Consider the following 26121-nt stretch of genomic DNA (forward strand, 5'->3'; position numbering starts at 1 on the left):
GAGATCATGAAGTCATGATTAGTAGTAGTATAAAGAAAAGATACACATCTTTGTTCTGTGTATGTCAGGGAGTTACAGTTGTCTGGTTTTGCATTGAAGATTTTTAAAATTCAATAAATAATATAAATGTAAAACTTCCTTTTGAGGTGTCTACCCTAGCTGTAAATGTTTGCTTCCTGCAAGGAGCTAGATTATAACATTCGTAATGCAAAACTTAGCTGTCATATGGTAGACTATGGAGCAGTGTTAGACTGTAAGTTTAAGTTGTCCACAGAATTAGGTTAAGCAGTTAAAAAAATTGTGATCTCTACAATTGTATGCTGGTATATTCATGGTTGCAAGAATGTTGTAGGGACAGCTATTATTGCAAAAATTCAGGAATCACTGCAGTACAGCACGTTTGCCAAGCGTTTTATAGAAAATATCTCTTCTCATCTACTTTGCCAGTGACTGATAAGCAAGGGTTTGATCAAGGCAATAGGGAGGAGATGTCTTTTAAGCTGCTATGCATATACCTAGCACTGAATCCTGCCATTAGTTTCTCCTGAAATGCTACATAATAAATTCAAATGAAACAGAGGAGGAAAAGACAATTTAGGGCAAATAGTAGAAAATTTTATAGCTTAATTTATCAACAAGTTTTCCTGTTCTTGAATAATTCAATTCTTGGAATTAATAATAGAAATGAAAATTTAGTGTAACAGAAGAGAAGGTTAGGAAACATGAACAAAGCTATAGTATATGAATCACCTTTAAATAGTTGTAGATGAGCATGGACAAATAACAGTTCATAAATTCCCTGGGAGAACTATAGGCAAAAGACCAGAAGAGCAATTCAACTGCACAAATAAGAGAAGTAGAGGGTTAATTAAAGTAGTGGATGGACATTAGACTATGATGTTCTACATAATAATTCCAAGCACAAAAGTGTTAGTTTCATAAAGGCAACCAAAAAAGACAGGGGAGTTTGGTAAAAATAGTTCAGCTTTCTTAAAACAGTTATGTTCCAAGAAAGAACACATTACTGAAAAAAGATATATTCAAAATGAAGGAAAACTCTTGCAAATGCAGAGTGCATGTCCTGCCTTAAGCAGTAGCAGTCATTTTTCTCCTCCTTAGTAGCTGGTGCAGTGCTGTGGTTTTGACTTTCAGCCTGGGAACAGCACTAATAACACCGATGTTTTTAGTTGTTGCTAAGTAGTGTTTAGTCTGACCAAGGACTTTCTGAGCCTCATGCTGTGCCAGGGAGGAGGGGAAGTCGGAAGGAAGCAGAGACAGGACACCTGACCCAAACTGACCAAAGGGGTATTCCATACCACAGCACGTCATACCCAGTATATAAACTGGGGGCAGTTACCTGGAAGGGCCAGATCACTGCTGGGGTTGGGCTGGGTATCAGTTGGCTGGTGGTGAGCAGCTGTATTCTCTTCCCTTGTTATTTCCCTTATCATTATTATTATTGGTGGTAGCAGCAGTGGTTTGTGTTATACCTCAGTTACTGGGCTGTTCTCATCTTGACCCATGGGAGTTACATTATTTCGCTTCTCCTCCCCATCCCTCCATGAGCAGGGGGAGGAAAGATGGGTGAGTGAGAGAGCAGCTGTGTGATTCTGGGTTGCCGGCTGGGCTTAAACCATGACAGTGCAAGATCAGATCTCTGGCTAAGAATGTTAACAACAGGCATGCAAAACGACGAAATAGAAGACATAAGGATAGACCTGCGGAAATATAAGTACATAAATGTTACAGAGAATTAACAAAACAAAAAATAATTTGTCAACTTAATCCGTGGGCAGACTTTTTTCAACAGTTATTTATTCAGCTGCAAGAATTATTAGTAGATATATCTAGGAGCTAAAGCAAAGCAAGGTTAGAAAGATGAGCAGATATAGTTGCTGACAGAGACGGGAAGGGAAGAACAAAGTTACCCAATTCAGAAAGTTTTTCGAATTACTGCTTTTTCTCTTTCTTTAAAAGCTCTTTCTTTAAAATTAGATGTAAATCTTCATTAGTCCAAGTAATATCCTCAGATCAGGGTGCTTAAGCAGTGTCCTCATTACAATAGGAGAAATATTCCACTTTCCTTTAGTTTGTTATGGGAAAATTCTCAGGAAAAATACATGTAACTAAGTTCAATATTATATATATATGTGTGTATATATATACATATATATATATATATATACAGAGAGAGAGAGAGAGAGAGAGAGAGGGAGTGTGTTCATACCGAAGCTTTACCTATCCTCTTTAAAAATACAGGTTATTTGGTCAGCATTTGTGTTAGTTCAGTAGCATTTTAATGACTTGGAAGACTCAGAAGGGAAATTAAATCAATTAAATAATGTATTTATTATTGGAACAAATACACCAGAAAGTCTGGATTGATTTAGCCAGATGTTGGTGTCCACAGTGTTACATTAGATTGAGGAGGTATATATACAAGTATATACAGTATTCATTGAGGAGGTCCCCCTTGTGTTCCATGTACAGTCAATGAAGAGAAGGAGGAAATTTTCTGAGGGAATTCATTTCACCCAAAAGCAGAGATACAAAGTCAAGTAGTTTATGCTAAATATTTATGTCATTCTGCTGACTCCATAGGCAGCTCAGGAAAATTTGTTCAAATTTGTAATCTTTTTTTGTGCTCATTTTGTCTTTAAAGTTTTAAAGTTAGAACATGAGAAGATGAAAAAAGTACTTATACCAGAGGAATTGCATGGGTCATAAGATTACAACCACCAGTTTTAGGGTGCAGAGAAATTACGTGTCATGTTGCAGGGAAAGATGACAATGAGATCTAGGGACAATACTGTGCTGTCCCTAAGAAGAAACAATAGCTAGAGTTTGCACTAGAATTAGCCATCCTATTTTTTTTTTTTTTATTTATCCTCCCAAATACTCTTCCTAAAAGGAAGACTTTATGGTTTCTTTCTTGATGCTTCAGGGTAATTTCTGAAGTCTTTGTTTTAAACAGCTCTTTTCAGGACATTATCACCCCATTTATTGAGTTACTGTGAGTAACTGTTTCCTGTGGCACCTTTTCTAATGCCCTTTTTACCTAGCATGGTAATGGTAATTATTTCTTTTTTTGTCTATAGCATTTTACAGCTGGAAGTTTGAAATGAGTTATAATATTTTTCAGCCCATGTCTCAAATAAGACTAATCGAAAGTTACCATAATGTACAAAATTAATAATATCAAGCAGAACTAGTAAGTAGATGCTAAAGAACAGAAGTTTGACATTGTCAGATTTCTGAGACTGTCAGTGCCATTTTCTTTCAGAAATATATGCAAATAATTCACAAAAGAAAACATATTTTTTTTTTTTGCCATATTTAGCATTTTGCACACCTTTGTTTTTGGTATGTGCACTTACCTGTGTTATACTGAATAATCTGAATACTTATACTAATGTTTATGGAGCTATTGTAATATACCTGCTGCTTGTAAACACTGGTTCATAAATGGAGATAAATACAATTGATTATACTGTGATGATGAAAACAATAGAGAGCTTATGGGGAAAGAATTCCATTAGTCCTCTGTGTTACCTGCAGAGGTAAATTCTGTGATATTTCTCTGCAGTGGAATAAGGAGATGAAAATGACCATAACTAACAGCAGATATGTATCTTCTATGCTCTGTGTATTCCTGCACTTCACAGCTAACATAAGTCCCATCGTTGAGTTTCCAGGAGTAGCCACCTCCTCTATTTCAGAGAAACAGAAGGAACAGTAAGATCTGTCCCATTTTAAGTAACAGCATTTAATGCTTCACCCATTGACAGCAACACTACTACACAGTATCGGAATTTCTGTAAACTAAAATTAATGCATGTCAGGATGATGGAGCTAGTTTTTTTTCAGTGATGTCCAGTGACAGGACAAGGGGCAATGGGTGTAAACTGGAGCATAGGAGGTTCCATGTGCACATCAGGAAAAACTTCTTTACTGTGAGAGTGACAGAGCACTGGAACAGGTTGCCCAGGGGGCTGTGGAGTCTCCTACGTTGGAGATATTCAAGGCCTGCCTGGACAAGTTCCTGTGTGATGTACTCTAGGTTACCCTGCTCTTGCAGGGGGGTTGGACTAGAAGATCTTTTGAGGTCCCTTCCAACCCTTGGGATTCTGTGATTCTGTGTGTGTGATTCTTCCTGCACGCAAATTACAGCAAATTTGAGCATACTGTCACGCCCTCTAGTGTTAATGTTGAGTATGATAAAACTAGGGCTTGAGACTAGAGGAGCTGCTTTTGTGGCTTTCTTGGTGGAACACAGGTAGACTTCATATTATTAAAGTCACTTTCATGCTTCCTGAATGGTTAAAAAAATGCAGAAATAAAATTAAACACAAAGAATCACAATGATTTCCAGTTGTTTTTCATCTCTGTTAATATCTGAAAGTCTTGAAATTACTATCCATAACTGTTAACATAACATAATTGTTAACATTTCTGAGATACATCTAACTTCCTCAAAAAATCCTATACATTTTCCTTAAAATAAAAAAAAATGTTTAAATGAAGGACTGTGACCCTATGTCTTTTTTTTTTTTTTTTTTAATGAGATTTTGTTTTCATCTTCAGTTTCTCTAATGTGACAGGAAAAACAGTGTAAAATATGTTTAACAAAACACATTGGATGGTTTGTCAGACTTCACAATGACATTTGTCTAGCCTTTATACTGGCCACCCGAAAGAAAAAAGAAAAAGCCACTTGTTTCTTGGATTCAATTATTGGAAATTAGGAGCTGGTACAGAAATCTGTATTCATGATAACCATGTGTGCCATTTGCTGTTCCCCACTGGTGAGGTGCATTTTTTCACATAGAAGTTCAGAATGGCTTGCAATGAGTTCAGAAAACTTTAAATATTTCTGCGTAAAAAACACTAAGGTCATAAACTGCACTTTTAAGATGTCACTCATGTTTGACATCTGGAAAAGTGTACAGCTGGAGAGCTATATCAAATAATTTACATTTGTTGTTGATTTAGAGTTTGGTTCTTAAGTTTGACTGATTGGCAGTAGCAAAGGCAGCAAGTAGTTGCATTTAAATGTGCATATTATTTTCCTACACATAATACTAAATATTGCTACAGTAACAATACATTACAGCACCATGCATATTTTGTAGCTTTCCAACAATGAATGATATTGCAAACTAGCTCACTTAAAATTATAATTACTGTGTTTTATAATTCAAATAAAGTAATTGTAATCAGAGTATAAACTATGGATAAAGCTTTGTTGGCTGCATTAAGTGAATGCTGTTTTACATACTGCAGAATTGTTTGCAACTCAAAAATGTTTGTTTCATAATATATCTGACATATTAAACATTTTAAGTCAGTTTCCTCCCATTGTCTTTTTATCTTTCCTCTTGCAATACATAAATAATTTGGAAATATGTCTACATGATTATAAAAATTGCATCCTTACATTAATTTTAGTTTAAGCATCTCAGAAGATCACAACTAAGTGTGGCAGCAGTTGTAGCTCATACAAAATAACCTAATGTATTACCCTTTAAATTGTGCTTAAATATCATGTAAAATGCAAGAATAACATGAGCGTATGCATGTTAGACCCATGAGGTTACTCATAGCTTCAACAAGTGCTATATAAATAAACTACGAGGTAATTCTTTCCTTAAACCAGTTCCACTTAGGTATGAGCATTTTAAATGTTCTTTTGGATCTTAGTGATCTTTGGATTTAAGTGATCATTTGGATCAGAGCACTTTTGAAAGTGCTGTGATAGGTGTCTGTTCAAGTGTATCCATAAAATAAACATTTTATGAATATTTTCATGCAAACACTGCAGTATACATTTTGAGTTTTGACCTCTCCAGTTTGTATGAATGATGTGCATAGTGTTACACTCCTTTATTTTAGTCATTTACTCTGAGAACATTTATCAGGTGTGAATTAAAATATGCTTAATAGCATAAATTTTTATTGAAACATCCTTTGTACAAGCTTCATATATTATAAATATGCTACAGCAGAGACATACAGAAAGTATGAATGAATTTAATACTGATAATCTTTTTCACGTCCTTTTAAGCAGATCTGAGGGTTTGTGATTAACCGTTCTAGTTGAAAGCAGGAGTTTTTGTCGAAATCCTCAGTAAAAATTGCACAAAGGGCTAAAAAATCCTTAGAAAATTAACTACATGATTTCAAAATTTTTCATTGTGGATCAAATAATCATCAAAATAGTTCTATATAATTTTCAACAGTGTATGTCATTAAGAAAAAAAAGACCTTTTTATATAAAGAACTAAGCTAATTTTATGTCAGTTAAAACCCCACAGTATTCAATAGTAAATTGAACCCATAGATTACTTATTTCATAATGTGGTAGGTAACCAGTAAAATTCATGATGAAAATGGTCTTTTTCACTATTTGTAGGAAGACTAGATAAAGTAGCATGCCTGCTACGTTTGCTTATTTTATGTCTTTTAAAGGTAGCTATATTTTGCTATGGGCTGAAAAAATGTGTACTACTGCAATCAAAAATGTGTCTAAATGATGCTCTATGTATTCATTTCAGTACTATTTATTTGAAAAAGATGATAAAATTTCCATAGCCAAGTGGGGATGGCAGACAGAAACAGAATGATGAATGCTCACATTTTCCTTTTTGTGTATTTCAATCTCACAAACATGGTGGGCTTTTTAATGAGTGGTGCTTGCTCAAATGTTATATATATATATATAGTACCACAAAAGAATAAGAAGCTATTCCATACAAGTTCTGTTAGTAATTTTTTTGTTTTACTTTGTTAGCTTCACACCCTTTCCTGATCACCTTGTCAAACTAAAATCTGCCTATATACCTTGTGGTAATTTATATTACATAGGTTTACTTTCTCTTTCAGCATTCTACTTTTCAGTGAAGTTGCATTTCCCCTGCCCGTTGACATAGCTTTCTACTCTGTAACAGAACTTAGTTTCAGCAATACCAAACATTACCAAAAATGAGAAATTACAGATGAGGAAGGTGGCTACAAATGGTGGCTACAAATGGTAGTTGTGGCTTCCCACATTCACTATGTCCTTCAGTTTCTTAATCAAACCAGAGTTATAGAAACATGTTACTACCTTTTTTGATCTTATTCAGTAGCACCGGGAAGGCATGTGTCAAAAGAACAACTTCTGATTATCTTGTGTGTGTGTGCATGTATCAGTGACTGCTGTCTACTCAATGTGAGCAGGTCTAGTACTGAACATTGAACTAGCCTGACACAGCCAAAGTTATAGTCTATTTACTTTTCTTTTTTCCTTAATTAAACTTCAGACAAATATAGATGAAGGCTCAAGATGCAGTATAATGATGCAGATTATACATGCTACAGATAAGAAAAATATTTGGATCCTTAATTCTGGCTCCAGCCCATGTGCATAAAATGAACTAAATATAACAATGTCGCCTGTGTTGAGCAGTACACTGGGTCAGAGAATTTTTGTCCCCTATTATGGAAATTCTTTTACAAAGTGTTTGTGAAATGCCACTCAAATAGGAAATAAATAAGGACATCATTTCACACTCAACATATTTATGAAAATAAAAAACACTCAAAAAAAAAAAAAGAAAACAAAAAACCCCAAAAAAAACCACAAACCCAAACCAACAAAATAAAACAAAAAACACCAAAATCCCAAAAGCCCCAGAATAATATCACAAGAATATAAATGACTATAATTGAAGGGTTAGTTTGAGATACATTCTAGGCTTTATTTTCCAGCTTCGTAGCAGTCAAACTTTGCTTTGAAAACTTCAACAAATACTGCAAACTCATTTCAGTCAGGTCTAGACAGAAAACCTCTTGCACAGAAAAATCCTGGTAAGACAAAAACACCAACTGCTTTGATGTGGGTTGATGTTTAGATCATACACTGGAGTAGCAGGAGAGATTTCTCTCCACAGCTTTCCCCATAACTCTGAACAAGCTGCTTAATTTTTCTGGTAACGACTTTCTGTAATGTGATGAGTTGACCCTGGGTGGATGCCAGGTGCCCACCAAAGCTGCTCTATCACTCCACTCCTCAGCTGGGAAAGGAAGAGAAAATGTAAGGAAAGGTTTATGGGTTGAGATAAGAACAGGAAGAAATCCTTCACCAATTACCGTCATGGGCTTCTCTCTCCATGGGGCCAAGGGTCCTGCTAGGAGTCTGCTCCAGCACAGGCTTCCTGTGGGGTCACAGCCTCCTTTGGGCAACCCCCTGCTTCAGCATGGTGTCCTCCACAGGCTGCAGGTGGATATCTGCAACTCTTCTGTAAACCTTTATGGGATGCAGGGGCACAGCCTGCCTCAACATGATCTGCACTATGGGCTGCAGGGGAAAGTCTGTCTAGTGCCTGTACACCTCCTGCCCTTCTTCACTGACCTTGGTGTCTGCAGGGCTGTTTAACTCGTCTTTCCATCTGTAGTTGCTCCTGCATAGTATCTTCTTCCCCATCTTAACTATTATCCAGAGGTGCTACCGCTATTGCTGATGGGCTCAGTCTTGACCTACAGGCTGGCTTTGGCTCTGTCAGACACAGGAAGCTTTTGGCAGCTTATTACAGAAGCTGTAACGCCACCCCCCACTACCATAACGTTGCCACAGAAACCCAATACATCTAGAAAAACATAAGCCATATTATTGTAAATATGATCATTGATAATTTGCCCACTTCCATGAAGTACTTTGGAAACCACAAATACATAATATTACAATAAAAGTCATTACTGTCCTTATTTCAGTATCTAAAAAAATGCTGATACCAATTTTTACGTGTTTTAATAGAAAATTCAGTAAAGCCTTTGTCTTGCGACAATATACACTAAATTTCAGTGTCTCTTTTTGTAGTTTTTTTGATAGTTACATGGTGTTCAAAAGCAGTTTGGTAAACAACATAAATGCTCTTTAGTCAGTCTTCTAAAAGTGGCCATGTTACTATAGTCACTACAGTATAAATAGTTTGTTCATTTTAATTGATACATTACTACATCAATTAAAACACTCAATTTGTGCAAAATTCAACTAGGTAGTTATAGTTTATCCACTGTACATAATTTTAACACAACTATTTATTTATTTATGTGAATGATATAGCATGTTTTATGCCAGAGAATTGCAGAAGTAGTGTTATTATACACTGAAAAAATGTCTTATTTCTCTTAAGCTCATATTCTGTGATGCTTACGGAGGCAAACATAATGTATTATGCAAGTGATGTACTCTGGACATAAACTCTTGATCACATTTTTTCATTAAACACTGAAATCAGTTAAATGTGGTGGTGTTTTTTTTACTAGTGACGGCTTTGAATAAATATGGTCTCTGTAACTACCATTATGCTCTGTAATATATTATCTATTGAATTAGCTTTTAGTTTCTGACATTGTCTCACAGTCCCCAAGAAAGCCTTCTCAGTCCTTTAAAATGGGTTACATTACCCCAGTATATTTAGCCAGATGCTACATCCAGATTTGTTCTTTCTGTTTAATTGAAGTATGTTAAGACTTCCACACTCTCTTGAAATGCATTTGGTGAACAAAAATAATTGGAAAATATTCTTTTAGGATTGAACCCACTTGCTGCCCCTGACCTTGGAGTCAGAGAGCAGTGAGGGCTGGCTGCTCTGGAAGTGAAGGAAAACCAGGAGTCTTACCAAGGCAGCCAGGGCAGGGTCCTCACTGTCAAGGGTCCTGTCTGACAGTATCTGAAACAGGTGAGCAGTGCAGGGCTAATGGAGATGTCCAGGATCACCATAGTACACCAGATTGCCAGTGAAGGCTACAGGAACAGGGCAGATCCAAGGTCAATTCAGGGAGCTAGTCTGAAGGCCAGTGTCAGCATCCAGATAAGCCGGTACATAACTAAGCATGTGCATAGCGCAGATACCAAGGGCAAAGAGCCTCAGCTTAGATGCCCCCAAGAGGAGGGGTAGTTACTACTCAGCTCTTTCTTGAACAACTTCAAGGGCAGATGAGGTTTCTCAGGCCTGCCATGTGCATTGTCTAAATTGGCCCTGAGCTCAGGCAGACAAACCTCTAAGAGGAGCTGTGACTTACATTTGTATTATGTAGTAGGATTCACTCATTCAGTTAATATAATCTGTGTTTCAGGATTTGAGGGCACTTACTGTGAAATTAACAGTGATGAGTGCATCTCCCATCCATGCCAGAATGAAGGTCTCTGTGTGGATGAGATTAACCATTACAGGTGAGGAAAATTATTTGAATGACAGCTATTCAGTATGATGCACAGATGTTTATCATCTAGATAGTCTTCTCATACTTTGCCTGTATTATGTTTGCTGCCTTTCAGTGATGTAAAGGTTTTTTTTGTGGTGTGTTTGACACTGTTACATTACACTCTGAATGTTGTGGGCAAAAAGACATACATGTATACTATCCAGGTGGACTCAAGAACCTGTCATAGGGCTAATTATCATCTCAGGAATCAAAATATAACAAACAGCTGTTGTTAGACCAGTTACAATAACGTTAATACTCTGAGTTGAAGCTAATAGAAAACAGCTTCATGAACAATGTAGTTACAATGGTTATATTAGGAAATCTTGCAGTTATCTAGCTCTTGTTTCTTTTGTTATGATGTCACAATTTCCATGTGTGTCCTGTGAGAGGTGGTTTCAGTCTTCCTCAAGAACTGGCAGTGCTACTGCAAGTCACCTGTATCTGGGACTCTTTGCCAGGAGAAATGTGAAATTTACGGTTGAGGGTTTTCTCACCTTCAGTTTCAGGCCTGCTGGGAGCTATTTTTGTATGTTTCCTTATCATAATTTACTTCCTTTGCAGTGTTTATCAGCTTCCCCAGCCCACATGGACTCAAAAGATTATTGTTTGTAACACCCTGATTATCCCAGTGTGTCACACCCTCACCCTAAGTGCTAATTCCAGAGCTGAAGCTAAAGCATGAGAGGCAGCAGACAACTGGCTCCAGGCTAAGTGTCAAACCAACTGAAAAGGAGCTCAGGTCAGGGCAAGTTCTGAGCCCCTGCACAGTGGGGTCAATACAAAGGCTGTGGCCTTCAACTAATAATAGCAAAAAAAATATTTCCTGGGCTGCAGTCCCTGTTTTTGTGAGGCTTGTTAAAGCAGTTTTGTAAGAACCAGAAGAAAAATCAAACGTGATTTTGGAACCACCTAATTCATACTCCCCAAAATTTGCCACATTTTCCCAAAATCTTTTTATATTAAACTAAAAAGTAACATGGTGAGTGATATCCTTTTCGCTAGGTGCTCCTGCCAACATGGTTTTACTGGGACACTCTGTGAAGCAGAGATAAATGAATGCTTATCAGGACCCTGCAAAAACAATGGAACTTGCCTGGATCTTGTAAACAGGTTGGTTATTACTAAATGAAAAACAATTCTCTGATTTCCTTATGTATAAAATCTACTTATTGCCCTGAGGTTGGATGGGATCTTCAGCACATGACAAAGATTCTGTGCTAAAATTAGGCAGGCAAGTGCTCTTAACTCACCTATTTGTTTTTTAAGTGACCTGAAAGAAAAATAGAAGGGAAGCTGTTTTCAGCACAATTTGTTCTTCCCCCCCTTACCTTTTTATCTTCTTCTTCTTTTTCCTTTATAAATTTGGAAAAGGAGTAAAATAAAGGAAAATTGATCTTCAGTTAAAGTGCTACATCTCTCTTTTCAGTTTCTGACAATGACCTTGTCTAGTGTGTTTACTAAAAGTGTAAGCGAGAGAAAAATTTGTACACTGTTTTTTTCCACAGCACTCTACAGTTATTCAGAGACTTGGGTCAGAAGAACTTTAGCCCTTAAGTCAGTCCTCATGCCTTCAGCTAAAATTATTGTGCACAATTTTTCCAGTGATTTAAAAAAGGAATACGTCAGTCTGCTTGCTTCAGAAATGTGGAAATGAAAAGTTCTGGAGTTCTAGACTGCAGTGCTGTACGCCAAGTGGGCATCTGTGCTAAGGGCAACATCAGTATGGTGAGCCCTGGGGAGCTGCGGCACACCAAGTTGACTAAGGAGAAAAATAACTTACAGCCAAACCCAGGACAAAAGTCTGTTAATTATTTGGTACAGACAAGGATTAAGAACACCAGCCTGACATCAGGACATACATACAGGTTCACAATATTAGAGTAGATCATGCTGTTTATTTCTGTTGACTTACCTGATTATTTTCTTTTCTGAAGATTCATCTGCAATTGTGCACCTGGGTACTATGGGTCTCTGTGTGAGATGGATGTAAATGAGTGTGAAACTTTTCCTTGCTTGCATGGAGGAAGCTGCATCAACAGACTTGGTGGCTATGGGTGCTTCTGTCCACCTGGATTCACAGGTATGGTCAGCTCTCTACCATAGTGGAGAAACCTATTTCACAGGTTTTTCAGGGTTTTAATCTTATAGCAATGGCCTCAACTAAATAATAATTTTTAAAAAGTGCACAGGATTATCATCTCGTTTTTGGAAGATAAATCATTATTAATTCAAATAGAACTTTGATGCAATTCTTGCTAAGTAGCTCAAGATGTTCTTTACATTAAGGCTTGATTTATGATTTCTTTAGTCACCCATACATTCAACTGAAAGATATTAAAAGAGAGATTGCATAGTGTGAAATAAATAAATGTTTTCTGGATTCAGCCACTGACTTTGCTGACCTGTTCGACTGACACTGTTGCATTTAGTGTTAATTGTTGCATTTTTGCAGAACTAATGACAAAATGTTTACTGGGTAGAGATGCAGTAAAATTTCTCTAAAATGGCGATGACATTTAAATGCATGATCCACGTGCTGTAGAACAAGTAGTTCAGACTTACTGTTTTTGATGTATCCAGCTTAAGCAACCTGAAAACACGTAGGGTCACAGGACTCTGCTTGCAGAAATTTTTATAGTTCTCTGCCTCAAGTTATGTTATTTCTTCATTCTTTCTGTATAAAATGTTTTTTCCTACCCATTTCAGCCTTTGATAAATGCCTCATAATTCATAAGATTAGAAAAGGTACAATTCACACCACTGAACAGAGAGGAATGTATTTTCTACACAGAACAAATAAGTACAGTTTTGGAAATATCTATATAGCTGTATATCCTTCTTCAAACCACCACAAACTGTAGTCCACATACTTCCAGTGGAGTGATCTTCAAAATTATCAATGACATTTCAGCAAAACCAGGAAAAATCTATATCATTCTATATCTTAAAACTTTAAAAGATTCCCCCTGCCCCCCAATATTTTCTTCAGAAGGGCTAACTAATAGATGTTAAAACAGTTGTCTTCACCTTTCTGTATACATTTCTGTAAGAATTTCCGATTATATTCATAAAAGTAAGACAGCTGTACCTGAAGGTCTTAAGAGGCTAATTTGAAAAGGAACAAGCAATCTGCAGGTGTGCTTTCTTTTCGTGATTCTTCACTATGGGTTATTCAGTTCGACTTGAATTCTTTAACACATTTAACTACAAGGATAGGATGCTGGGTTTTGTTAGGGAGGTTTTGTGACTTTGTTTTGATTTGTTTTGTTCTGTTTTAATTAGCTGTAGTAGTTGTTCAGTAGCTATTTATTGGTACAAATTCTTTCAGTAAATTTGTAAGAATAGTTGTTTACTATTCAGTGTTAGTTATTTTCTAACAAGGGTGGGGTGATATCTGGGTGTCTATCAAGCACTAAAACATTACTCAAAATTTAGTGATACATTGGCAGTTGCTTAATTAAGACCAGTGATTTTTTCCCTCCCCTTCAAATGACACTATTTGGGCATCCGCTATGCAATGTACCAGTTAGACTAAGTCTGAATGAATAATTAATCCACAAAGTGTTTGTTATAGCAGTTAAACTAAGGCTTTAAAATGAAGTTGCAGTGTTGGCAGGCTCAGAAGTGAGTGAATGTAATTTGATTTCAACACAAGGTCTTCTCAGAGCAAAACATTGCTTTTCCGGATGATGAAGCAAAAAGAGCATGCATGAAGTGTATGGAAAGCATCCAGACCTGTGAAGTAGCTCTGTGATAGTTTGAGGTTTTGCAAATTTTTTCTAGCAATTACAATTCAAATAACCAGTAGCTGTTTTTTTTATATTTAACATTTTTGTTTTTTTATGTTACCTACAATACAAAAAAGTTATTATATTGTCTGAGAATACCAACTTTTGGAATTATAAATAGTAAAAGAAAATAACGTGAAACTACAAAATATTAATGTTCAATGTACTGAATTTATAGCAGTATGACAAAAGTAATTTATTTAACTCTGAAAGGTAAGTGTATTTCAGTTATTTTGTACACTTAGGAACAGCTTTTTTTTTAATCATGGACAAGGACCCTTTAAAGATACATAACAGTGTATCTTTACACAATGATAATTTGAATTTCAGAAGTGTTTTAATGTGCAGAGAAAACTTTAATCATTGACTAGAGTAATTGAAATATAGACTTCCAAATATGAATGGAAACTCAACAAAAATTACAATACATTAAATGGGATAGGCCAAATAATGTTACTATATCTCATTTTGTTTATAAAAAATATTTTAAAAATATTCACTTTCATCAGATATTTTTAATTTTTTTTCTGCTTATTGCATAATTCTAATCTCTAAGCAAAGCAGTCGTTAGACACTGATCTCTGTAGCTCTAAAAATTTGGCAGCTTATGTATCTCTTAAAATTTTAAGAATTCCATAATTGTATTTATTTCGGATTTACTTTACCTTGTTCATAATTTTATTTAATTTTAAATACGTTTAACAAAAATACATTAAAATAATTTATTCACTATTAAAATACAACTTTTCCTCAACACTGCTAAGATAAAATCTACTACTTTCTAACTTCAGCGGACTCTTTCAAAAAGTGATCACAGTTCAGATGATTTCTGTCAGAAAATAATTGACAGCAACAATGGTGTTCTTAAGCCCTAGGTAAGACTAATAAACCCTGGTTTAAGTCCTTACCCCAGATACTTTGGAAAATAAAACTAAGTGATCTGGGAATTCAAGAAACCTTTTCTTCCCTGAAAGTGAATTAATAAAGCAGTGCTGTATTAGAGGAGAAAAGCAACAAAAGTATAATAACAAATAATCAACTTTTCAACAGTACATAGTTGCTTTCCTCTGCATTTCCTTGGGTTTGTTTTGGGGGTGTTCTTTTTGACAAAATACCTTTTACAGATGACTGCATTCCCTCTTCTGCAGTACCCTTCTCTGTATGTTTGGTTGTCATCAATCACACTGACTAGCAAAGCCATATCAAAGGTTCAGGTGACCCAGTGACAGCTTTCCATCCCTAGCTTAGTCCCTGGTTTGTTAATTGCTTTGACTGGCTGCTATTTGCTCCATGAAACAATATTGCTTAGTTCCACTAGGTCCTCTTGACAACACAAGATCTTATTATTCCTATTCTATCAGCTGCTGCTGTTCTTTCATTTATATTTGCTCTTTAGCCGCTACATATATAGTATACATCATCCTTGTTGCCCAGACATCTGTTGTTCCTTCAGATCTATGACTTACGCATACTAAAGCTACAAACTGTCTCCTTACATTAGTTTAACCTCTCACTTCCCAGCATACAGAAACGTTATTAGTTATTCCTAGTTTTACACTCCATTGCAAAAAATACTGATTTATTTGAAATAGCATTAAACTTTCATGTTGAAAGATGCAGGCCTGGAATTTTTTGTGTTTAATGCTTACGTTATGCTATGCTTAAGCAGCATAGCATGAAGTCCCTAGGTAAATAATTAGCTACAAAATTCTGTGAACTCTTCAATTCTCCAGTCTGATCATTTTCATTCCATACATCCTGTCTTTGTATGGGGAAAGTCTGGCCTGGTTTACAGAACTAACTGAAAAAATCAGTGGCTGAAAGACCTAAGTAGAATAGCTCTTTACTCAAGATCACCATTGTTACTGCTTATTGTTTGTACATTGGTGGTAACTGAGTGTTAGATACAACACAAAACTAAAAGGTACTCCTGAGTTACTGAATTGAAAACCTGTTTTGTCTAAATGGTTAGCCATTCATTGGCTGTAGTGATGAATGTTAATGGTTGTAACATGAACTGTTGAGTTTGTACTGCAAATGTTGTAAAGAAACAAGCAACTCTAAATGTTATACTTTGTAATCTGCCAAACCTGAGATTTAATGTACATAGAGGATGGGTCTTTTAAGTAAGGGACTACGGTTTACATCTTTCACCACTAAGATACCGTTTAAATGTCTTAATCAGGGACTGTTTATATGATTCCAGAGTCCTTTGTTTTCATAAATATAAATACAGGAATGTATTCATAATCTAAAGAAATAAAAGGAGAATAAAAGTCTATGTCAGATTTAATTTTGGCTTGGTAGATAAACCTTTGTTGAGAGAATCTGACGATACAGTGCAAACAAGTGGAATTCTTTTGACTGTGAAACTATAAATTACATGGGACTTAATCAGCAATTTAAAATTAAAAGCAAAATAAGGAAATTAATCAGTGAGTATAGCTATATCTGCATTATCAGAAATCAATGTGACGTTGCATTCTGAATGTGCACTGGTACACAGTCATGTAAAGAAAAAAACAAGAAAAAACAAATACGTGTATATTCCGCTGAGTTTGCTATTAAAAACCTGTTAATTAAAACACTAGGATTAATTTCTCTTCAGCTGCACAGAACAACATCTTAAAAGGAACAAGTAATTAAACATACTGTATTATGATCACTTACCCAGAAGGTCATTTCATGACTGAGGTGTTAATCACTTCTTTATAAATCTTACCAGATGAACAACCTTACATCAAATTTTAATCCAGATGATTCAGACATGCTTCAAATGAAATATTTTTCATGTTCATGAAAAAATTATTTTATAATCAAGTATAAAGCATAAGGGTCTGGGTCATTGTGTCTGCTGCAAAGTGGGTTTAATAAAAGTACAAATCTTTTGACTATAGAATTTTTTATAGTTCCTAATTGCTTCATTTGGAAGGATTCTAGGGTTACCAAGTCATTATTGTCTTCTCTGACAGGCATGGTAATTCTCAAATCTTTGTTTTATTTCTTTGTTTGAGGTTAAATAAATAGTTCTAAGATCTCTTGCAAAGACTAAAGTTTTTTTCTGATAATGTGTTGGGTTGACCTTGGACAACCAGTGGACTGCTGCCAGCTGCTAACCCAGTTACTCAGTCTCCCTCATCAACAGGAAAGTATGGCTTAAAGCTCTAGTTAGTAGACTTTGAGTCACTTGAGAGGAAAAAGAATGTTTATGACCTGACCTTTCAGGAGAGGGGACTTGCAGTCTAGACTTGGCCCTTCAAGACAAAAACTACTTGAGGTTACACCTTACTCTTCTTCCTGGGTCAGGAAATCTTTGCTGAATAGTGTTGAAAATCAGCAAGACCAGCAAAAGTTCCTCCTTTTTTCTTTACAAATTAAGCTAACTTGTAGCACGGACATTATAGTATTTCTCAGGAAAATGCATTCAGTAAATTTTCCTCTCATGAGGAGTGTGTTCAATGAACCCAGAATTCCCCAGACTCATGTGAGTTGAAAGACAGACACCACTAGCTCCATATTTAGTACAGAAACCTGGTTCTGGCAGTGTACATGTTAAATTTGGTCTTGATGTGCCAATCAGTTTTGGCCTCTCTTGATGTGTAAGTGGCATCTTGTTTTGACATCTCAGGGCGTGTACCATGAGATTCCTCCCATTTGACTCTAAATAGTCACTTCAGTTAGTAATGTAGCTGCTCTCCTTCCTCTGCGTATCAATAGCAAGGAATACAAACAGAGGTTTGGGGGGTGCAGATGCAATCACTGCCAGAGATGGCTGGCAGCACAAAGCTGTAGAAATAGCTGGGAAGGTCAAAAAGATAAAGAAAACTTCTCTCCCTTTTCATAGATTAGATCTTGGACTTTTTTGTTAGGTAAGCCCATTGTATTAAAAAAAACAAATAGATTTTCATTGTCATATGGACAAGATGAACAGCAGGTTCTGAGGTCCAGGATAAGGAAGGCTGGGGCTCAGAACTGGCATTAAAGATAAAATACACGAGTTATTTAAGCCAAAGTTTTGACTCGGTTTAATACACAACTTAAATGCACCCTTAGTTACTTCCAAATGACAGTTTGTACTGATCTCATAGAGAAGATAAGAATGTAAGGGCAGATATGAAATTAAGAGAATAGCTATTTAGAATTCAGGAATAATTACTTCTCTGCAGAAATGATGACTGAACCTTCACAGCAAAAGTGACTTCATTGTACTTAGTCATTTTTAGGCATCTTTTGAATCATATGTTCAATAATTGGCAGTGTGAATCAGGATTTTGAATTTATACACTTCAGTTTAGTACACATTCTATTTTAGCCACTGAAATCTTATTTTGAGTATTGGGTGGAGGTGTCAAGGTGTTGGCAAATTGTGGAGCTTCGAGGCATCTTCTGTGAGAAGATACCAGGGGCTGAGTCATGCCAGACACAGGCAGTTCCAGCTGGCTCTAATGCAGCCACTGTTGTAAGATACAGCTGAGTTCCTCAGCCAAGGTGGTGGCACCTCTGTGAAAATGTATTTAAGAAAGGGCAAAAGTTCAGAGTCACAGGGAGAAATTGAGAAGTAAACCTGTGAGCAGCAAAGTCAGAGGAGGAAGAGGAGTTTCAGGTGCTGAAGCAGAGATTTGCCTGCAGCCTATGGAAGAGACCATGGTGGAGCAGGTATTCCCCTGCAGCTTGTGGAAAACACTCCTCACACAAGCAGATATTCATACTGCAGGCTATGGAGGACCCCACACAGGAGGATGTGATTGTTTCCTGAAGGAACTGTGGCCTTGTAGAGATTCCATTCTGAAGCAGGTATGTCTTGAAGGACTGGGGAGAGGACCCACTCAAGGAGCAGGGAAAAGTGTGCTAGAGGGATGGAGCAGCAAAGAGGAGCTGTTATGCATTAACCACAACTTCCCACCCCCCACTGCCCTGTGATGCTTAGGTCAGGGAAGTAGAGGAATTGGGAATGAAGTTGAGCCAGTGGAGAAGTGGAAGGAGGAAGATAGGAAAAAGAGAAAGAGCTCCTTTATTTCATCTTTGTTTCTTTCCATCCAAAAATCTATTTTAATTGGCAATAAAATACTAATTTTTGCCAAGCTGTGTCTATTTTGCCTATATTGATAATTGCTAAGTGATCTCGCTGCCTTTATCATAGAAACATAGATTTGTAGAGAAATGTATTTCTAGTTTCAAAGCAATGAAGTTACTGAACAGCCAAGAATCCTATTTGTAAGAAAGGCTCATACAGCACATGATGTCTCTGGTACTTAAGGAGACTCAGTGAATAACTGCCTAACTTTTTGTACAGATTATGCTTGAAATATGCGATGCTATAGTCCATTCATAATAAGTGTTTGGCAACAGCAACTCTCACTGTGTATACAAATTAAATTTGGTGATTAAGAACTTGGATGACAGCACACTCCCCTTGTTTAGTAAAATAAATTTGTTGGTTTTTTTTTACAGATCTGTGCCTTTAGTGAGAAAAATCCTTGTCTTTTGGCAAAGAATATCTGAATCTGAAGTGTTTGTTCTTCATGCTCATTACTATCTAATTTGAATATATTTAGCATAGCAATTCTAAGGTGACTTCACCACTGTGTTCTATAGTTAATTATTATTTATCTTCAAAGAGAGCCAGCTCCTTTTTCTGGATTTATAAGAGTCACTAAAAGAAGAATAGAACTAGCTCTGGTTCTTATATTTGACTGCTGAAAAGAAGCAGTGAGTTATTTATGAATCGTGGTTATTTATGAATAGCATCAATGTAGGAGACTGCTTAATAATCATAAAAAGAACATTGTTCATGCAGTCATGTACATGTTTCGACTTAGACCCATTTCCAATTGTACTTGTTCCCTAAAATGGTGTGATGGATTGGGGAAAATCTCAGTTTGATTCCACAGATTTGCCTCCAAATTTCCTTCACCTTCATAGAGGTTACTAAACGTAGCAACATTTGTAAGGACTTTTGAATAACTTCTGCTTCTTTTTCCATGCATCACTCAACACTGATCGGTGTTGGGACTGGTCTTATTCAACATCTTTGTCAGTGACATGAACAGTGGGACTGAGTGCGCCCTCAGCAAGTTTGCCAATGACACCAAGCTGTGTAGTTCAGTTGATACGCTGGAGGGAAGGAATGCCATCCAGAGGCACCTTGACACGCTTGTAAGGTGGGCAGGTGCCAACCTTATGAAGTTTAACCATACCAAGTGCAAGGTCCTACACCTGGGTTCAAGCAATGCCGGGCACAGCTACAGGTTGGGTAGAGAAGAGATTCAGAGCAGCCCTGTGGAGAAGGACTTGGGGGTGTTGGTGGATGAGAAAATGAACATGAGCCAGCTTCAGTTTGCGCTTGCAGCCCAGAAAGCCAACCGTATCCTGGGCTGCATCAAAAGGAGCGTGACCAGCAGGTCAAAGAGGTGATCCAGCCCCTCTGCTCTCATGAGACCTCACTTGGAGTATTGTGTGCAGTTCTGGTGTCCTCAGCATAAAAAGGACATAGAACTGTTGGAACAAGTCCAGAGGAGAGCCATGAGGATGATCAGGGGACTGGAGCACCTCCTGTATGAAGACAGGCTGAGAAAGTTGGGGTTGTTCAGCCTGGAGAAGAGGAGGCTGCGTGGAGACCTCATTCCAGCCTTCCAGTATCTGAAGGGGGACTGTAAGGATGCTGGGGATGGACTCTTCATTAGGGACTGTAGTGATAGGACAAGGGGTAAAGGGTTAAAACTTAAACAGGGGAAGTTTAGATTGGATGTAAGGAAGTAATTCTTTCCTGTTAGGGTGGTGGAATGGGTTGCCCAGGGAGGTTGTGAATGCTCCATCCCTGGCAGTGTTCAAGGCCTGGTTGGACAAAGCCTTTGGTGGCATGGTTAATGTGAGGTGTTCCTGCCCATGGCACGGGTGTTGGAACTAGATGATCTTAAGGTCCTTTCCAACCCTAACTATTCTATGATTCTATGAAAACAAAGTCTTGAATCCTATATTATAATGCAAGATTACAGTGATGTCTCACCTCACATATTCTTTCTCTTTCCATATCTGGTCTCTTTAATATTAATAATTTATACCTAATGGAAAACAGACAACAGCCCTTACTCCAGAAAAAAATCATACAGCAACCCTCCAAAAACTAACCCCCAACCAAGCAAAAAATAAAACAGAAGAAATATTTTCGATATAAAATATGTGGTAGGTGAGACATCTGTGCATTCTGACAGTTCATGTGTAAACTTTTTTGCTACATATGAACCAGATCTGGAACCACTTGAGAACAGAGCATTTTTTAAATCATTAGGGAAAATGGAGGACAGTGGTTCTTTAGACTTACACAGCTGACTAAACCTACTACACAGCACAGCTCAAAATTTGCAAGTTATCTTAAATGCTCTCCCTCCACCCCCCAAAAAACCCCAAAATTAAAAAATGTAGCTGTATCAGAATTCTGTTAGCTCTGTGCTGATTTGTTCTCCTTAGAGGCGTTGGTAAAATCAGACACAATGCCATACTAACATGGCTAAAATCCACTAAGCTTCCAGAGTGATTGCTGTGCACATCTTTTTTTGGGACTCTAATGCTCTACTGTATTATGCTACCTAGACACGTGCTCATAGTTCTTTCCTCAGTTTTCTAGCTTCTAAAGTCCTTCAGTACTTGACTTCCCATGTGGAATACATGGAAAGCCTGGCTGTGTCTTTAAAAGTAACAGATTTTGCAGAATCCGCCAACAAGATTGATGCCAATCTTCTTATTTCTGTCTTGTTGCCACAAAGTGGTAATAAAAGTAATCACAGTAATAATAATGATGATGATAATAATAGCAATCTCTTTCTGTAAGAAACCATGCCTTACAAGAATAGAATCATGGTTAAATGTTGTGTCCTAATTATGAAAGTGCTGCTGTGAAGTTCTGTGATTTGCATTATGCTTTGGATCATGATCATAATTCTGTATCATTGAATAGAATCATAGAATGGTTTGAGTTGGAAGGGACCTTAAAGAGCATCTAGTTCCAACCCCCCTGCCCTGGTCAGGGAAACCTTCAACTAGATCAGGTTGCTTAAAGCCTTATCCAGCATGGCCTTGCACACTTCCAGTGATGGGGCATCTGCAAGTTCTCTGGACAGCCTGTTTCAGTGCCTCACAACCCTCACAGTAAAGAACTTCTTCCTAATATCTAATCTAAATCTACCTGCTTTCATCTTAAGACCATTCCCCCTTATCTTATCGCTCCATGTCCTTGTTAAAAGTCCCTCTCCAGATTTCTTGTTGTCCCCCTTTAGGTACTGAAAGGCTGCTTTCCTCAGGTCCCCCTAGACCCTTCTCTAGGCTGAACAATCCCAACTCCCTCAGCCTGTCTTCACAGGAGAGGTGCTCCCGCCCTCTGATCATGGCCTTCCTTTGAACTCACTCCAATAAGTCCACAACCTTCTTATGTTGGGCGACCCAGAGACACAGTACTGCAGGTGGAGTCTCACAAGAGTTGAGTAGAGAGGGAGAATCACCTTCCTTGACCTGCTGGACATGCTCCTTTTGATGCAACCCAGGATGTGTTTGGCTTTCTGGGCTGCAAGCGCACATTGCCATGTTATTTCCAGTTTCTTGTCAGTTAAGTCCTTCTCCTTGGGGCTGCTCTCAATCCATTTTCTCAGCCAACCTGTATTTGTGATTGGGATTGCCCAATCCAGATTCAGGACCTTGCACTTGGCCCTGTTGAGCTTCATAATATTTGCTCTTTTCCACTTCTCAAGTGTGTCAAGGTCCCTCTGGATAGTATCCCTTTCCTCCAGTGTGTCAACCACACCACACAGACAATTCATTATCCACCAAGTCCATCCATCAAACCCATGCCTCTCTAATTCAGAGACAAGGATACTGTGCATGACAGTATGCTTTGCACATCCAAGTAGATGACGCCAGTTGCTCATCCGTTACCCACCAATGCTATAACCCCATTGTAAAATGTCACCAAATTCATTAGGCACAATTTGCCCATAATGAAGCCATGCTTGCTGTCAGGAATCACCTCCTTATTGTCCATGTGCCTTATGTTTCCAGGAGGATCTGCTCTATGATCTTGCCAGGCACCAAGGTGAGACAGACTGACATGTAGTTCCCTGGGTCTTCCTTTTTCTCCTTTTTAAAAATGGAGGCTATCTGTCCCTTTTACAGTCAGCAGGAACTTCACTGGACTGCCACGACTTCTCCAACATGATGGATAGTGGCTTAGCCACTTCATCCACCAATTCCCACAAGACCTGCAAATGCATGTGCATATGAAATATATGTATGTCTGCATGTGTTTATATATATGTATACAGTATTTATATATATGATATTAGCACATAGATATCTTTCTTAGGTTACACACATGCTATCTAAGTGCAAGGGAACATTCAATAAAACTGAAACAATCCCTAGCTAAACAGATAGTAACTGAAATTGGTAATATATATGAGATCAATCGGAGTAGTATTTCAGGGTAAAGCAGATGTAGAATTTTTCCCTGAAGTTTTTTTGAGCTGCTTGAAATGAAGAATTCACTGCCTGTCCAGTGAGAACATTTGGGAGTTTGAGGTCAAGTGGTTAGATCTTATCTATTATGGTAAGCTGTTAGATGAGAATTTACCTAGGACCTCTAGAGAAAAAATCAGTGCTTCATATTATAGCTACAGCAAATTCAAGAAAGCCCTGATGCAACTGTTAGAGCTGTTTCATAGCTGTTAATGCTAGCTAGGAAAGTCTCAGCAAATATAACTTTGGGGGTGGGTCTTTGTATGTATTCAAGTATGCCACTGTGCATGCTTTAAAGGAGTTTCTGCTGTAAGAGTTACCAAGGCCCAGAGGATTGAACTCTTAAGTTTCCACCCAAATTGCTCTGCTACAAATACTGTGACAAAGGAACTTTTAAGCAGCTTTAATGAGAGAACACCACAAAAGAACATTGCATCATAATGCCAGTCTATTCTTCTGTAATTCTTCAGTATTTCTTTGAGCTTTGTGTAAGTTGTAAATGTACTTGTCTAAATCTTTTGTATTAAGATACTGTAGCACTTCTAAAAAATAGCATTACAAATGAACTAAGAATATTTCAATAACTATTTCTGATGATGCAGGGGTTTTTGCTATGCACTCAAAAATACATGACTGGGAACTAGTTAGATAAAAACATCACTTAAAAACCTGTGGATGTTTCAGTCAGTCACATCAATAAATATCTAAACAGTGACTGCTGAGTGATATTTTCACTTTCATGGAACTCAATATGCTGCATGTTAGAGTAGTTTCTGTAAAGTTGCACTTCTTATTTTGGAAAAGCATGGCCATGGTACCATCATGGATTTATTTTTTTTCTTTGTAGCTACTTCTGCCAGCAGTATCTGATTTTATTCTTAACAGAATTCAGAGTAGATGACTTCATGACATTCACTAAAGCAGAATGAGTTGACCTTTCATGCTAAGAAGCTAGTGGTTTTCTTAGCAATTCTGTTGGGGTTTTTCTTGTTTAATAGTGGAAAAATGTATGGGGCAACTCTCCAGTTCTTACAGATTATATGACTCAGATCTGTTGTACTTCCCTGCAGACAGCCTTAAGTACTATTCCAAGTTGCCAGGCTTATATTTGAAATGAATAGTGAAAGTGGTGTGCTCTAGCTATTAAACGAACAGAATGTTAATACCTAAATATACTACCCAAGGCATGCCTGTGTTCTAAATAATATATTTTCTCATTAGTAATTAATATTATTTCCAGTTATTAAGATTATTTGCAAGTGTTTGCACTTCCCGTTTGCCTGCATAGAGTCTTAGTTTGTGATTAGTATCAGTCTAAATGGAAAAAGAAAACCAGCATACCTTTTTTTATACTTTTTTTTTTTTTTGGAGGGAAGGTTGAATTTTCACTGCATGTAAATAACATAAGAATTGTAAAAAATTCTGCTCTATGATGAACTACATGCTATTGACAAGAAATTTTGCATGTAGCCATGATCAAATTCTTGTTGCATTGTTATCTGCTTCCATGCACCCATGGCATACCTTTGATCCCATGCATTTTGCCATTAACCAGGCCACCAGGTCAAGCTCCCAGGGGAAATTTCATTCTTGAATCACAATAATACAGGTTGTAAGAGACTTTGTAAGGTCTGGAGTCCAACCTCTTGCTGAAGTCAGTGTTAGCGACGAAGTTATACCAGGCTGTTTATGGCTTTGTCCAGTTGGGTCTGGAAAACCTCCAAGGACAGTATTGTCTTCATTTCTGATGAGACATTTAAATTGTAATGTGAACAATATATTACTTATTAATAGTAAGTGTAATTCCTTGTGTCCCAAGAAGAGAAAGATGAGGTTTTTTTAGATACACAGTTTCCTGTATAGCTAATCTTATCATTTGATTATAAAAACGTGTAAGTGCCTCAGTTTTAAATGCAGCTAATACAGACTACATAAAGCAAGCCTAATATAGAAGAAAATCAAACCTATAAAAGTATTCATAATGATAGTATATTCTGGAGAAATTTAGGTTATAGATTGATAAGGAAGTAAACTTGAATACAATTTTTTTTTACACAAAGCTCTACTTACATTATTTTAGAATTATGCTAGAACATCTTTTTCTTTATGACTTTGCAATATAATACAGCTCTCCAATTTTCCTTTATTTTAATTTTATTTTTAGACTCTGTTCTATGTTTCAATGTTAAAATGGGTACTAAACAACTACATTGAATAAACATGAGTATTTCTCTTTAGGACTACACATTTATATTAAAATATATATGCAATATATGAAATGCATACATTACATAGACAGTATAACATACCAGTACATCTCTTTTCTCTGTATTGATCTGTATTGGTTCAAATGAGAGATATTTTGGTTCTTAGAAATTTGCCTTTCACTTACAAGTTTTCAGATATCTTTTAGTATTAAAAGTTTTCCTCATTTTTAATACAGTAATTGCTTACAGTAAAACCTGTGTCCTTAAAATCAAAGTTAAAATGTCATAACTGTTGAATCGATATTTGCAGCTTGTCCAGCTACAATGTGACCTCCTCTGGCAATATTAACAACTATGACACTTTTGTCATG

General features: G+C 37.0%; 1 protein-coding gene across 1 annotated transcript in view; it reads left to right on the plus strand.

Annotated features, from left to right (window-relative positions):
• Positions 1-26121, plus strand: part of EYS (eyes shut homolog) — a 579093-nt gene that overhangs the window by 108188 nt on the left and 444784 nt on the right. The window contains exons 12-14 of the mRNA XM_061347833.1: positions 10120-10216; positions 11254-11361; positions 12186-12331. Of these exons, the coding sequence (XP_061203817.1) occupies positions 10120-10216; positions 11254-11361; positions 12186-12331 (351 nt within the window). The remainder of the gene's footprint in view (positions 1-10119; positions 10217-11253; positions 11362-12185; positions 12332-26121) is intronic.

Source organism: Neopsephotus bourkii, unplaced genomic scaffold (genome assembly GCF_033783945.1).
Source record: "Neopsephotus bourkii isolate Nb327-2 ecotype Australia unplaced genomic scaffold, CSIRO-AGI_Nbou_v1 NB_330, whole genome shotgun sequence".
NCBI lineage: Eukaryota > Metazoa > Chordata > Aves > Psittaciformes > Psittacidae > Neopsephotus > Neopsephotus bourkii.